The sequence below is a fragment of the Heptranchias perlo genome, chromosome 5 (genome assembly GCF_035084215.1).
Source record: "Heptranchias perlo isolate sHepPer1 chromosome 5, sHepPer1.hap1, whole genome shotgun sequence".
Lineage (NCBI taxonomy): Eukaryota > Metazoa > Chordata > Chondrichthyes > Hexanchiformes > Hexanchidae > Heptranchias > Heptranchias perlo.
The window spans coordinates 110,622,000-110,637,478 of NC_090329.1; the positions used below are offsets into that span (position 1 = coordinate 110,622,000).

Sequence of the window (15,479 nt, forward strand, 5' to 3'; positions counted from 1 at the left end):
CATTTTTGTAGTTGGTAACTTGAATTACTAAAGATAGGGTGAGAGAATTTGTTTTCACACAAGCTTCCTTTAATGATTATTTACAGTAAAAATGACTATGTTCAAATCTCCCAAGACAATTAACATGACAAGATTAGTACCATTTTATAACAGAGCCCTGGAGGGGCACAGAAAACAAACAAAAACAAGCAAAAGAAATCTCACTTGCTGCTTTTAGTGTATTTAACATTAAATTAAATGCTACACAGCAGAGTATTTAGAAAGCTCCCTATCTTCCTTTCCCCCTCTTCCATACCACAGATTATTCCCATGCCAAGTAAATGGGGAGATAATCTGCTCCTGGGTCTTTGCCAGTTCTTCTCCATAACCATCCACAAACTGGCTCACCCATTTCTCAGGAGGAAATAGTTTCTCTTTATCCTATCGAATCCCTTTATCATTTGAAAGACCTCAAGTAGATCGTCACATAACTTTCAAAACTCAAGGGAATACAACCAAAGTTTATACAACCTGTCGTCATAATTTAACCCTTTTAACACCTCCTTTGGTTCGGTGTCCATTTATTTCTGATTAGGCCTCTGTTAAAGGTATTACATAAATGCAAGTTGTTGTTTTAAGTAATTCCCGGCCTACAAAACTACATGCTACCATTTTTATGGCACTAATCACTGGTACACGAAAGCACTGCACCGCTGGATCAAAATCTTTAAGCACAGTTGCATTTGTGCCATTGTATAATAAACCAAAGAAACAATCATTAATTCTGTTCACATTTTTTGTTTGGATCTCAATAGAAACATAGAAAATAGGAGCAAGAATAGGCCATTCGGCCCTTCGGGTCTGCTCCGCCATTCAAAACGATCATGGCTGATCGTCTAACTCAGTACCCTGTTCCCGCTTTGTCCCCATATCCCTTGATCCCTTTAGCATTAGGAAATATATCTATCGCCTTCTTGAATACATCTAATGAATTGGCCTCCACTGCCTTCTGTGGTAGAGAATTCCACAGGTTCACCACCCTGAGTGAAGAAATTTCTCATCTCGGTTCTAAATGGCATACCCCATATCCTGAGACTGTGACCCCTGGTTCTGGACTCCCCATCCATCGGGAACATCCTCCCTGCATCTAGTCTGTCTAGTCCTGTTAGAATTTTATATGTTTTGATGAGATCACCTCTCATTCTTCTAAACTCAAGTGAATATAGGCCTAGTCAACCCAATCTCTCCTCATACATCAGTCCTGCCAACCCAGGAATCAGTCTGGTAAATCTTCGTTGCACTGCTTCCGTGGCAAGAACATCCTTCCTCGGATAAGGAGACAAAAACTGCACACAATACTCCAGATGTGGTCTCACCAAGGCCCTGTATTACTGCAGTAAGACATTCCTGCACCTGTACTCAAATTCTCTTGCAATGAAGGCCAACCATACCATTCGCCTTCCTAACTGCTTGCTGCACCTGAATGCTCACTTTCAGCGACTGGTGTACAAGGACACCCAGGTGTCGTTGCACCTCCCCTTTTCCCAATCTATCACCATTCAGATAATAACTTGCCTTTCCATTTTTACAACCAAAGTGGATAACCTCACATTTATCCACATTATACTGCATCTGCCATGTTCTTGCCCATTCACCCAGCTTGTCTAAATCACATTGGAGCCTCTTTGCATCCTCCTCATAGCTCACATTCCACCCCAGCTTTGTGTCGTCTGCAAACTTGAAAATGTTACATTTAGTTCCCTCACCCAAATCATTGATATATATTGTGACTAGCTGGGGCCCAAGCACTGATCCCTACGATACCTCCCTAGTCACAGCCTGCCACCCCGGAAAAAGACCCGTTTATTCCTACTCTCTGGTTGACAAACAGGAAACAATTCTCAACCCATGCCAGTATACTCCCCCAATCCCATGTGCTTTAATTTTGCACACTAACCTCTTGTTTGGGACCTTATCAAAAGGCTTCTGAAAATGCTCAAGGCTGAAATGCCCATTAGTCCCACTGCAGGATTATGGTAAGTTAGTTTTACTGCTGTCAGAAGAGACTCACTGCTTCATCGTCCTTCTCTTCATGCTCTGTTTCTTTGTCACTATCGTCATCCTTCTCACTTTGGGAATCTTTGTTAGTCGTCTCTTCCTCAGACTCACTCCCTTTATCTGATAAATCGTCTTCATCCTCGTCTCTGTTTGCTGGATCCTAGAATGAAAGAAATTGAAAACATAGGTCTGTATCAAAATAAATACATTTTTGTGCTGAATTTTTATAAAATTCTATGCAAGCAAACTCTTGACTAAAAGACCACAGATCTGGAAATTGTAAAATAAAGAGAGACTAAGAGCTTCAAGGTGACACAAAAGTTGGAAGAGAAAGTTTTAAAATCTACATTTCTTCAGTGGGGATGGCAATGAATTTACCAGATGTCTACCTTGTCCCAGCCCAGCAAAATGAACATTCCGGTATTTCACCCTACCCTTTTCACCTGCGTGACTGACAATGTACAGATACCCTGCAACCTATGTAACATGTTTTAATTTTCGATATATAACAGTGCTGTCCAGCTATCTTTTTTTGGCTATGCATGCTTGTTTTTGTATGAAAAAATTTCAGATAAATTGTTGAAAATTTACAATTATGTAGATTTAGCCAATAACCTTTCAAGATATGCCAAATGTTTGATATGACATCAATTCCAGAGAGGAGAAAATAGCTCTCACTTAATCTTTTGAGGATTGTGACAGCATTTAGGTGTCAGAATAACTAGAACATTTACTTCAAGAATCCTTAGAAGAATTTAGGAGTGAGAAGAGAGCACCCAGCCACCCAGCTTGCCCCAACTATGTTCTCTTTCGGGACCCAATACAGGAACAGGTGTAGGTCATTCAGCCTCTCGAGCCTGTTCCACCATTCAATTAGATCATGGCTGATCTGTATCTGCCCGTATGACAATTTTATTGTAAATTTTTTTAACTTTCCAAGTCATACCCTTCTACTCCTTGCTAATCTTTCCTTAACACATATACGCTCTCAAGATCTAGATGATAAATTTCATTCCCAACCAGTGACCTGACCTGATAAGTGGGAAAGTCAGGTGTGTTCATCTTTATCTGTTTAAAAATTTATGGTACGAAGGAGGTAAAGTTTTCAAATAATAAACAACAAAAAGGATGGGTATGAAGGCCCATTATATTTCTTCAAGGTGCGGTTCCAGTGTGATTATTCTATTGGTGCATGGTGTGATTTTAGTCCCAACCAATGCATTTTCAAAAAAAAATTCATTAGCATGTGATGCACTGTCACCTCCATGAAACTTGGAAAATATTTAGCGTGACATTCTGATCACTAGTGGAAATAATGGAAACCAATTAGAGTCCAGGGGGCAGAGAAAGTGCAGGTTTCAAAAGGCTGATAACAGGACGAGGGCTGAAACCCAACTCCAACTAAAGGAACATTTCACCTTACTTATAAGTAGCAACGGGTGAACCCACAGTTGTTTGCCTCCATTATATACTTCAGTTGGAAACACCAGATAGAGTGCAATGCTGCCATCTAGAGGACTTCCAGCTAATGATTCTAATGGATAACACTTCTCCAATTTAATTTCTATCTTGTTAAAACCAATGGAACCTGGACAGCACATCAAATAAAGCAGCTGGGCTTCAATGTTGGATCAAACTAACTTATACAAGTAATAGCTATTCTCTTGGGACTGGCGACAGCTAGTTCCCCCTTAAGTTAGATCATCAGTTTTGTTTTAAAATAATTGCTGCATCACAAAGGTCATAAAAGTTTACAATCTATACGATCAAATTATTCAGAATTGTCTCCAAGCTTGTGGTATTTAATAATTCGTTGGGATATTTTGGTAACTTTCAGACTGACATGGACCATCGTTTATACGAAGGGGAAGCAGAACCTAGCAACAGGCCCACGAGCCATTGCTGCGTTCAGACTCAAAGAAGCCCGACCCATGGCATCAAATCCAACCTATTTCCACTTTCACAGCGCAAAACTTTTGAACACATCTAAAAATGGTTTAGGTGTCATTTGTGTTGAACACCTTTGTCATGCTTGAACCATGAGGTCTTTTTGAGTGTGTAACTAGCAGGGTAGATAAGAGGGAACCAGTGGATGTAGCATATTTGGATTTTCAAAAGGCATTTAATAAGGTACCACATAAAAGGTTGCTACATAAGATTAGGGCTCATGGGATTGGGGGGTAATATATTAGCATGGATTGAGGATTGGTTAGCCGTCAGAAAAGAGTAGGGATAAACGGGTCATTTTCGTGTTGGCAGGTTATAGCTAGTGGGGTGCCGCAAGGATTAGTGCTTGCGCCTCAGCTGTTTACGATATATACATATCAATGACTTAGATAAAGCGACAGAGTGTAATGTATCCAAGTTTGCTGATGATACAAAGCTAAGTGGGAAAGTAAGCTGTGAGGAGGTTGCGAAGAGGCTGCAAATGGATATAGACAGGTTAAGTGAGTGAGCAAGAAGGTGGCAGATGGAGTATAATGTGGGGAAATGTGAAATTATTCACTTTGGTAGGAAGAATAGAAAAGCAGAATATTTTTTTTTAAAAAGGTGAGACAATAAGAAATGTTGGTATTCAGATGGATTTGGGTGTCCTTGTACACAAATCACAGAAAGTTAACATGAAGGTACAGCAAGCAATTAGGAAGACAAATGGTATGTTAGCCCTTATTGCAAGGGGGTTGGAGTATAACAGTAAAGGAGGTCTTGTTGCAATTATACAGGGCTCTGGTGAGACCTCACCTGGAGTACTGTGTACAGTTTTGGTCTCCTTACCTAAGGAAGGATATACTTGCCTTAGAGGGGGTGCAATGAAGGTTCACTAGATTGATTCCTGGGATGAGAGGGTTGTCCTATGAGGAGAGATAGAGTAAAATGGGCCTATATTCTCTGGAGTTTAGAAGAATGAGAGGTGATCTCATTGAAACGTATAAAATTCTTAGAGGGCTTGACATGGTAGATTCTGAGAGGCTGTTTCCCCTGGTTGGAGAATCTAGAACTAGGGGGCATAGTCGCAGGATAAGGGGTCAGTCATATAGGACCGAGATGAGGAAAAATTTCTTCACTCAGACGGTTGTGAATCTTTGTAATTCCTCCTGCTCCTATTTCTTATGCTCCTCACACGTGGAATCTAAACAATGCACTAGAGTACGCCAGGGTTTATGCCACTATTTATCCTCCATTAATATATTCAGTATTAAAAAATGTTAGCAGTCTTCTTAGTGGTTCTAGTACGCACAGTGTTGTCACAAAGTTACGAGTTACTCTGAACAAGAATAATGTAACCACCTGTACATATGAAAAATTAATACGCATTAAAGCTATAAAATGCAAGGAAGATAATTTTCACAGTGATTACACTGCCATAGCAAAGACATACTGCAATAGCTATAAAGGTGCCCTGTAAATACTATACATCAGAAACCAGTGGAGCTCTGAAAACCACATTCCAAGGTCAGGCACAAATCACTGCAACTTATGCCAAAACTGGAACAAATTGGATGTTTTGTGGGTTTCTTTTCACTGAGAATCATAGAATGATACAGTACAGGAGGCGGCCATTCGGCCCATCGTGCCTGTGCCAGCCCTTTGAAAGAGCTATCCAATTCGTCCAACTCCCTGCCCTCTCCCCATAGTCATAGAAACATAGAAAATAGGAGCAAGAGTAGGCCATTCGGCCCTTCTCCGCCATTCAAAATGATCATGGTTGATAGTCTAGCTCAGTACCCTGTTCCCGCTTTTTCCCCATATCCCTTGATCCCTTTAGCATTAAGAAATATATCTATCTCCTCCTTGAATACATCTAATGACTTGGCCTCCACTGCCTTCTGTGGTAGAGAATTCCACAGGTTCACCACCCTGCAAATTTTTTCCCTTCAAGTGTTTATCCAATTCCCTTTTGAAAGTTACTATTGAATCGGCTTCCACCACCCTTTCAGACAGTACATTCCAGATCAAAACAACTCGCTACACAAAACATTTTTTCCTCAGGTCACCTCTGGTTCTTTTGCCAATCACCTTAAATCTGTGTCCTCTGGTTACCGACCCTTCTGCCACTGGAAACATTTTTTCCTTATTTATTCCATCAAAACCGTTCATGATTTTGAACACCTCAATCAAATTTCCTCTTAACCTTCTCTGCTCTAAGAACAACCACCCCAGGTTCTCCAGTCCCTCCACGGAACTGAAGTCCCTCATCCCTGGTACCATTCTAGTAAATCTCTTCTGCACTCTCTCTAAGGCCTTGACATCCTTTCTAAAGTGTGGTGCCCAGAATTGAACACAATACTCCAGTTGGCACCTAACCAGTGTTTTATAAAGATTTAGCATAACTTCCTTGCTTTTGGACTCTCTGCCTCTATTAATAAAGCCAAGGATCCCATATTTCTTTTGAACAGCCTTCTCAACTTGTCCTGCCACATTCAAAGATTTGTGTACATACACCCCCAGGTCTCTGCTCCTGCACCCCCTTTAAAATTGTACCTTTTAGTTTATATTGCCTCTCCTCATTCTTCCTACCAAAATGTATCACTTCACACTGCTGTGTATTAAATTTCATCTGCTATGTGTCTGCCCATTTCACCAATCTGTCTACGACCTCCTGAGGTTTCTTGCTATCATCCACATTGTTTACTTTCAACTTTCCAAGTTTTGTGTCATCTGCAAACTTTGAAATTATGCCTTGTATACCCAAGTCCAGGTCATTGATATATATCAAAAAGAGCAGTGGTCCTAATAGCGACTCCTGGAGAACACCACTGTAAACTTCTCTTCAGTCTGAAAAACAACCAACCATTCACTGCTAGAGAAGGTTAAGAGGAGATTTGATAGAGGTGTTCAAAATCATGACGGTTTTGCTAGAGTAAATAAGGAGAAACTGTTTCCAGTGGCAGAAGGGTCGGAAACCAGAGGACACAGATTTAAGGTGATTGGCAAAAGAAACAAAGGTGACATAAGGTAACATTTTTTTTACGCAGAGAGCTATGATGATCTGGAATACGGTGCATAAAAGGGCGATAGAAGCAGATTCAAGAATAACTTTCAAAAGGGAATTGGTTAAATACTTGAAGGGAAAAGATTTACAGGGCTATGGGGAAAGAGAAGGGGAGTTGGACTAATTGGATATCTCTTTCAAAGAGCCGGCACAGGCATGATGGGCCGAATGGCCTCCTTCTGTGCTGTAGCATACTGTGATACTCTCTGCTTTATGTCCCTTAACCAATTTTGTATCCACGCTACCACTGTCTCTTTAAGCCCATGGGTTTTAATTTTGCTAACAAGTCTATTATGTGGTACTTGATCAAACGCTTTTTGAAAGTCGATAGAAACAACATCAACTGCACTACTTAAATCTGATGTGCATCGGAACACACTGCAGTCTAGCATGACAATGTCATTCCTGTGCACAATAACATTTTTTTTAAAATCGGTCCAGAAGTTCATGTGTTCACAGCCAGTATACCTGATCTAAAAAGGCAGAAGTCAACATCGCCAACAACTCAGGAACCAAAAGCTGGTGTCCAAAATTTTTGACTTCTCGGGCCACGGCCCACATACAAAGTTCAAGTCCATGTTTCCATTAACTTGCGTATATCTCAAGTAGCTGATACGAACAGATCTTGGTGTTTTGACTTAGGATTTATCTACCAATGAAGCAACAGCACTAAAAGCAGCCCTGTCCAAACCTCCAGGCTCAAAAAATTCAAACAAGACAAACCAGCATATAAGAAATAAGCCCAGACTTTGAGGACTACATTAGCAGGACTTGGGGGCAATTCCAAAACACCTTTGATCTAAGGTATTAACCCATCTTTAGTAGATTTGTTCAGGTGAAAAGAACAGATAATTAGCCCCAAGTAGCTTTTTGGAGCTGATTCTATTGTATTCCAATGGTTTGAAATGATATATATTCTATTCAATCATGCTAGCTATTATTAATGTACCTTTTCAACCTCTCCCCCTGTGCCAAGCCCCATATGTGGGCAATCTTCCCCTACAGTTCTGCAAGCTGCACGCGCGATTCTGCTGCTCAGAGGTGGGTGAGCATGGCTGAAGTTTGCAGGCTCAGTGGTGGAAACAGATTAGTACAGTAATTAAAATAAACTCTGCTTTATGTTGAAACTCACTGTCATGTTGTAACTTGGGCTACAGCCAAGTATATATTTTTTTTGCATATAAAATTCTGCCGAAAAGCACAGCCTAAACTCAGAGTACTGTGCACAGTTCTGGTCTCCATATTACAAAGAGGATAAGGTGCAAAAAACATTTACAAGGATGATACCAGAACTGAGGTTATAACTATTAGGAAGGACTGGCGTGCTGGGCCTCTTTTCTCAAGAAAAGACTGCGGAGGAGTGACCTAATAGAGGGCTTTAAAATTATTACGGGGTTTTATAGGGTAGATGTAGAAAAGATGTTTCTTCTTGTGGGTAGACAAAACAAGGGGTTATAAACATAAGATAGTCATTTAATAAATCTAATAAGAAATTCAGGAGAATCTTCTTTACCCAGAGAATGGATAGAAAGTGGAACTTGCTACCACATGGAGTAGTTGAGGCGAATAACATGAATGCCATTAAGGAAAAGCTAGACATGTACATGAAGGAGAAAGGAATAGAAGGTTATGCTGATAGGGTTAGATGAAATTGGGTGGGAAGAGGCTTGTGTGGAGCATAAACACCAGCACAGGCCAGTTGGGCCAAATGTCCTGATTCTGTACTGTAAATTCTATGCAAGATACTCCTTGGAGGAGTTTTCTGCTCTACCTGGTCTCACTCAAGTTTCAAGCCCATTACAAATTATCAAACAGTTCCGATGTCTTAAAAATGTGAAGGGTCTGATTCGTACATTGCCTGCCATGACTGAGCCGTTGGCTTGACTGTGCCTCTGCTTCTGCTTTTGTTGCTCTGCTGGCTGTTGTGTTGCCTGAGTTGCTCCCTTCTTTTTGGCTGGTTTCTTTTTCTTGGATTTAGCAGGTTTCTTGGCTCCTTTATTCTTCTGCCAGGCTTTCTTTTTACTTTTTGCACCACCAGTTCCTTGCTGTTGAAAAGAAAGTGAAGTGGTAATAAATCATTGCAAACATCAGTGATTTAGACACGTTATAAATATTGAGTGGCAAACTTTGAGTGCAAGGCACCACGTAGCTTCCAGTTAAATGCAAAAGTATTAGAATATTGATGGTTAATCATAAGACCCATGGACACAAATGCTAAAACTGATTGTAAATGATTCCTCCTTAGTCAAATAAGAACACATTTTCAATATGCCCTAATTGCCATAAGTTACGTGTTCAGCGGGCAACAGAATACAAATTTGCTCAGAGACATCACAAAGTATAGAGTATTTATCATCTGTCGAGAATAAACTGGTTACAACATTTCTCATGTTGTAAACAAATTTGATACTATAGTATAATCAAATCATGATGGGGCAGCGGCCGGGGGGGGGGGAGGAAAGAGAGGAAGAGCATGTTTTCTTTATGTATTACTTCAATTTTCCAAAAGAAAGTTGAATTTTGAAGCCAGCTAATGACCTCACCTATGTTTGATTAACATTTAATAAAGGTCAGTGCTGATGGCTTACAATTGAGACAGAGGAGGTGAAATAGAGGACAGACAGGCAGTTTCTTTCCCCTTTCTAATTTTCTTTTAAAAAAAAGTGAAATTTTGACAACTAAGTTCTTTTAGGGGAACTGATAGGATGGTAGGGTGGAAGGACAGCTGGCTGATGGAGAGGGGGCCTCTTTTCTCTTGCCACCTGCTCTTGCGGGCAGCAAGTTGGGGGGGGGGGGTGGAGAGTATGGATGGTAGGTTAAGGTTACGGAGAGGTGAACAAGGGATGGAGAGGATAAAGGGATTGAGTGTGCAGTTGACAGCAGTAACAGGCAAGAGAGACCATATTCTTTGACTTACCATGTGCAAATGGGATCAATTATAATTGTAATAAAAATCTTACATCAGTGCACTGTAAATATTATAAATTCCTGTGCCCATATTTATAATGGAAATTGCCTATGTAAACTTGTGGTGCTTTATATGACACCTTCTTGCTAGTGGAGGTATTGCGGTGCCAATACCGATGGGTGAGGGTAATTACAACGTGACAAGTTTAGATAGGCAGTTTCCATTATAAATGTGAACATAGGAATTTATAATGGAAATATCTGAAAATAAGGACAAAATATATGACTTTAAAATGGCGACTGAATTACGTATGCACATCACGGTCCAATTAATCCCCTGCTTGCTAATCCCACTTCACCTGAGGACTTCCCATGGTCTTGACTCCCTGTATGTGATGCCACCGGACATCAACTCAATATTTTAAATTTGCGACATGTCTCACACATCTTATTTGGTTAACTCTAATCTGTGAAAAACAACTGCAGACTTCTATCACTAAATAGAGCTTCATAAGTTCCAGATCCTCATAAATATATATGCATATGCACAATGTAAAATACATAAATTGAATCTTTATATCAGAAAGGAGGAGACTGGCTGTACGAGAGAAAATATAATTGGGAGCGCAGATAACACCCTACTCCTGTGAACAAGAGGATGCTTTAATTAAAAAAAGATTAAAGTTAACATGTTCAACATTCACCAAATAAAAGGTAACTTAAAGATAACAGATAATTGGTCCATGAATGTCCTGACAAAACAGTTCATTATAGCATGACACCGTTCTCGCTGAAATAATTTTAATATATTTGCAAGAAATATCCACGAAGAAAAATGTCATGTACACCAAATGTTTCACAGTTGTTATCCATTATTTTGAACTAATTATCAGTTGAACTACAAAAAAAAACTAACAAGTGCTCGAGGCTGCAATATCAAACTAAATGCAATACAATTCAAAGGTTTTCTATTAATTTCAATAAAATGCATCTTTAGTTTAAAAAAAGTGCAAAAATAAGATTTTTTAAAAAAAATCCCAAAATAGTTAAAACTCATTTTATATTTGCTTAATAGTCAATATAACCCAGGGTGCAAGATCCACATACATAATCATTAAATAAAGTCATCCCATTAAGCAGAAGACACAATAAGTAGTGCTCCAGAAAAGGCAGCAACATAAAATGCTCAATGTTGGTTAATACGTTGGTTACGGTTCTGTACAGATAATTCAGTGATCTGGCACTACCAGCGGGGAGTGACACTCTAGGGGAACGATATATAGCAAACATGTTATTTAAAATAACATACCAAGAATAAAAACTCCGAAACCACTGAGAAAGCAGGGACAGATGGTCCACTTGGTGGCATACCATCACCTCAACCCATCAACTTGTGCTGGACTTGACTCGAGTCCCAGAGATGAAAGTTTCCTCTCTGCTGGCTATAATAGTTTCATGTAGAATAATGTTTGGCAGTCTCAACCCATTTCCTAGTTGCTGCTGGTATTGCTCATATTTCTGCACAAATTGGCAATCTCACAAACTGAAGTTAAAAAGAGTAAACGTTCATATTTGTGCTAGTAAGGAGTGGAATGAAATCCCTGACTTTGAAGAAATGTGGAGAGCACTGATCTCTGTGCAGGTTCCTTGTATGCAGACTAAAAATGTTCAGAAATTTATAAACTTTGTCTTGAAAAGGTCAGATGCGTGCATAATTTAGGAAAGACAATCTGACATTAATTTTCCTGGTACTTTATGAAACTGCCTTGACAACGAGTACCCATATTGATCTTACCATCCCAATGTCAGTCCGCCATCCCAAATAGCAAGTTCTAAGAAAAACCTTCCCTGGTTCAGTGCTTTTGTACAAGTGACTTAAGTTTAAACTGACAAGGATGGGGGAGGGGGAACTCCAAACACGAAGATCTATTACAAACGCATGCAGCGTGCCTCAACATGCATCTCATCTCAAAAAATTCTCCTCTTCATTTTGCCTTAAATTGTCAGTTGGCACAGAATCAGCACAGCAGGTAAATTGCATGAAAACTGCTGCATTAGAAGGGCAAGCCAGGAGAGGTCATGCTACTTTAAGAGACTATTTGAAACTGAAGCTCTGCTATTCACTCACTCCAAATGTTTCTGAATTAGTTAGCATCTCATACCAAAGAATGAGCTGAGTCAGAGTCAAGCTGGAGGTTGGCCAGTTCACAAACCATTTAAAAGGAGTCAAGAGTTCAGGCTGATGAACTTTCATCAGAACTGGAAGAAGTTAAAGATTTAACAGTTTTTAAGCACGTACAGAGCCAGGGAAAGGTGGGAGGGGGGGGGGGGGAAAGGGAGGGGAGGAAAGAAAAAAGGGGAGGTTCTGTGATATGTTGGAGTATAAGATAAAAGTGTAAAAATAAAAGTTCGCTAATTTATACTAAAACATACCCAGCGCACAAAGGGTCAAATAGAAGAATGGAATGTAAAAAACAAGAACTTTGATCAGGGAACAGATGTCGCTGAGACGGTCAGTCTGTTGAAAGCAATTGTCAGCAATGTATGTCCTGTACAAGGTAATTATCAAATCAAAGAAGTCAAAACACGTCCATGCCTAGCAATTGACTTTCCATTGTGTAGATGCAAATAGTGTCACTCAAGACCACATGTTTGTGCGGGAAAAAGTATAAGATAAGAATTTTGACCAGCTCTGTCTTATCAAACAGAGTGTCTTATCAGCTCTGTCTTATCAAACCGTGTCTGAACACGGTGATTGCCTTGGCAACGGGCAGTTGCAGGGGCATTCTGTAAACACCATGTATTGTTCTATATGTACAAATGCGTAGGCTTCGAGGAGCTCCTGAACATTTACCTGAGGAAGGAGGAAGCCTCCGAAAGCTTGTGAATTTAAAATAAAATTGCTGGACTATAACTTGGTGTTGTAAAATTGTTTACAATTATCAAACATCAAACAAAGGAAACAAAGATAATCCCATTAACTGTTAAATTACTTTAGGGGCCTTTGATCTTGTTACTTGATAAGCAACAAGCAAAGACAAAGACAATCAAGTACAGGGAAGTCACACTTCACTCTAAAAAAGTACACACTAATCTGTATGAGAACAGAGGATGGGAGGAAATTCACACCTAATTGAGTCAAACAGATACAGCAATCTTTGTAATAAACAAGGCATTTGAAGCCAAATCGAGCAAACACAATCAATCTGTGCATATTAGATGAGTTTCAGCGATTGCAAAAAGCAGGCGTATCCAACAAAAAGTATAAGGTATAAATGAAAAAGCAAAATAGGATCTAAACACAGCAGAGAACAAGATCTACCGTGCTGCGCTGCTGTCCAGGGGATTTGGAACTGGGTAATACCAACCATGTATTCTGTTGTTGTCGCTTAAATTGTGTGTGTATTGATGATTCTGCTGATGTGATAAAGCCTTTTTATACCCAATTGGGACTGCCAAGTGAATAATTGGAAGGGTAACCTAGGGCTGAGCACCTACTAAACGGGAACCCTGTCTCAACAGGAGGGCAAGAGTGATTAAATGACAATAGGGTGATGGTTCAAGGCAAGGAGGCTGGTAATGGGACAAGTAAATAAACAAAAGATGGATCTAGAGGAGTTGTGAATGGCTGCCTGACTTGTTGAGTATTTCCAGCATTTTCTGTTTTTATTTCAGATTGCCAGTATCTGCAGTATTTTGCTTTCCATTTAATACAGCAGACATCCAATTTGGGCAAGTCTATTTAAGAAACAGATAACAGGGTGATGACCATGTGACGGAAATCCCTATATATCATGGATAACTTCAAAAGAATCAAAAATTTACCACATAAAACTCAGGTAAATTTGCCTAGAATTTGCAGGCGACCTGCCAGGAGAACACTGGAATAGTTGACTCTGGAGGTGACAAAGGCACAGATAATGAATAGGATGCTGAACAGTCTGCTTTGGCATGAGAGTGGCTGAAAAGAATGATGGAATTAGTGGCTAAGACACAGAGTTTGTGGCACAGGTGAAAGGTGATGGCTTTGGTTTTCTCAGTGTTTTAACTGGAGGAAATTGCAGCTTATGCAAAACTTGATAACAGACACGCAGTCTGACAACACAGAAGTTTAATGTCTTGTCCAAATTTGGCATCTCCAACAGTGCAGTACTCCCTCAGTATTGCACTAAAATGTCAGTCTAGATCATGTGCTCAAGTCTCTGAAGTAGAGCTTGAACCCAAGACCTTCTAACTCAAGAGGAAAGAGTGCTACCACTGAGCCAAGACTAACGCCTTTTAATTTTTGCAATGGGAAAAACACAACACAATTTGTACGTACAGTGAAACAGAATTAGGTTTCACATGCTGAAAACAAGCAAAAAACCACTCTTTTTCCTCTCAAAAGCGTTATTCACAAAATCCAATCCTGGTAATGCAGTAACGAATATTAACTTTTGGTACTATGGCTTGAATTGAGAAATAGATTCAAACATTTTATTCAGCAGCTGTTCATCTGTTTAATAAAATATTTAAACTGTGAACAAAAGATTAAGTTAGTAAAAAATAAAATAACATAGCAAATTTATTAATTAACTTTCATAAAAAGAACGGGTGGGATACAGACGAACAGTGGAGGGCAGAATAAAACACAACTAGTCAATGAAGGGTGTGCTTTTCAGTTCTTCAGTAAGTACGCTCAGTAGCAATGGGAGTACATAGCCTTAAACCACTGTCTGCTCAGAGGGTGGAGGCAAGAAGCAGAAAGTTTCAATTCTGAAGAATGTACTCTTGGTTTCAATTTCAATTATATCAACATAAAAAGCTATAAAGCATCCTCTTGTGATGCCCAGAAGAATAGGAACAGGTTTAATTCAAGGAGAACATGGGTTACATTGAATTTTTTTTTAAATTCGTATTATAAACTAATATAGTTACTGCAGTTTTCACATGGTAGATGCGATTGACTAGAAATTTATTTTACCATTTAAACTTACTATGTCATCAGTTTCTTGGTCTTCTGTTATGCAAGCACTATGTTCTTGTTCCTTTTCAAAGATGGCCTTTGGAAAAAGAGAGTTAAAAAATTTAAATACATAAAAAATATTGATTTGTTCGATTCTAACTAAATTACTGAATCCATGGCTAACTTATTTTAATATATAACTAGGACGTCATGAGCACTTTACAAGTTACAGAAGATATAAGGGAGTTAGCAATTTTTAAAAAAAAGTATGCAAATGTCCTCTTCTAGTAAGCTGGTTTGTACATGGTGTGGTCACTTTGGTCACTGGTAATCACTCTGCAATTTTCCAGAATTAGGTACTTACAGCTTCACGACATCTGCCAGAAAATCAGAAGCCATTACTAACTAACAAACCTTTTGTGGCAGGCTTTTTATGCAAGGCTTTTCCTAACATTACCAACTGTAATCTATTTCTTAAATTTGATTGAAGATTGCACATTTTTTAGATTTCTAATTCCTTTTCTATCTAATTCAGCTCCCCCAGCCATCCATCTAGTCATTGCAACCTCAAGGATCAGTAGTTCTGACTCCAGAACT

At 39.4% G+C, this 15,479-nt stretch overlaps 1 protein-coding gene across 2 annotated transcripts in view; it reads right to left on the reverse strand.

The window, feature by feature from the left end:
• sec63 (SEC63 homolog, protein translocation regulator) overlaps positions 1–15,479 on the reverse strand; it is an 80,508-nt gene that overhangs the window by 16,689 nt on the left and 48,340 nt on the right. For both annotated transcript variants that reach the window (XM_067984988.1, XM_067984987.1), the window contains exons 15-17: positions 14,914–14,979; positions 8,884–9,075; positions 2,051–2,197 (exon numbers count right to left, since the gene is read on the reverse strand). In XM_067984988.1, coding sequence (XP_067841089.1) covers positions 2,051–2,197; positions 8,884–9,075; positions 14,914–14,979 — 405 coding nt within the window. The remainder of the gene's footprint in view (positions 1–2,050; positions 2,198–8,883; positions 9,076–14,913; positions 14,980–15,479) is intronic.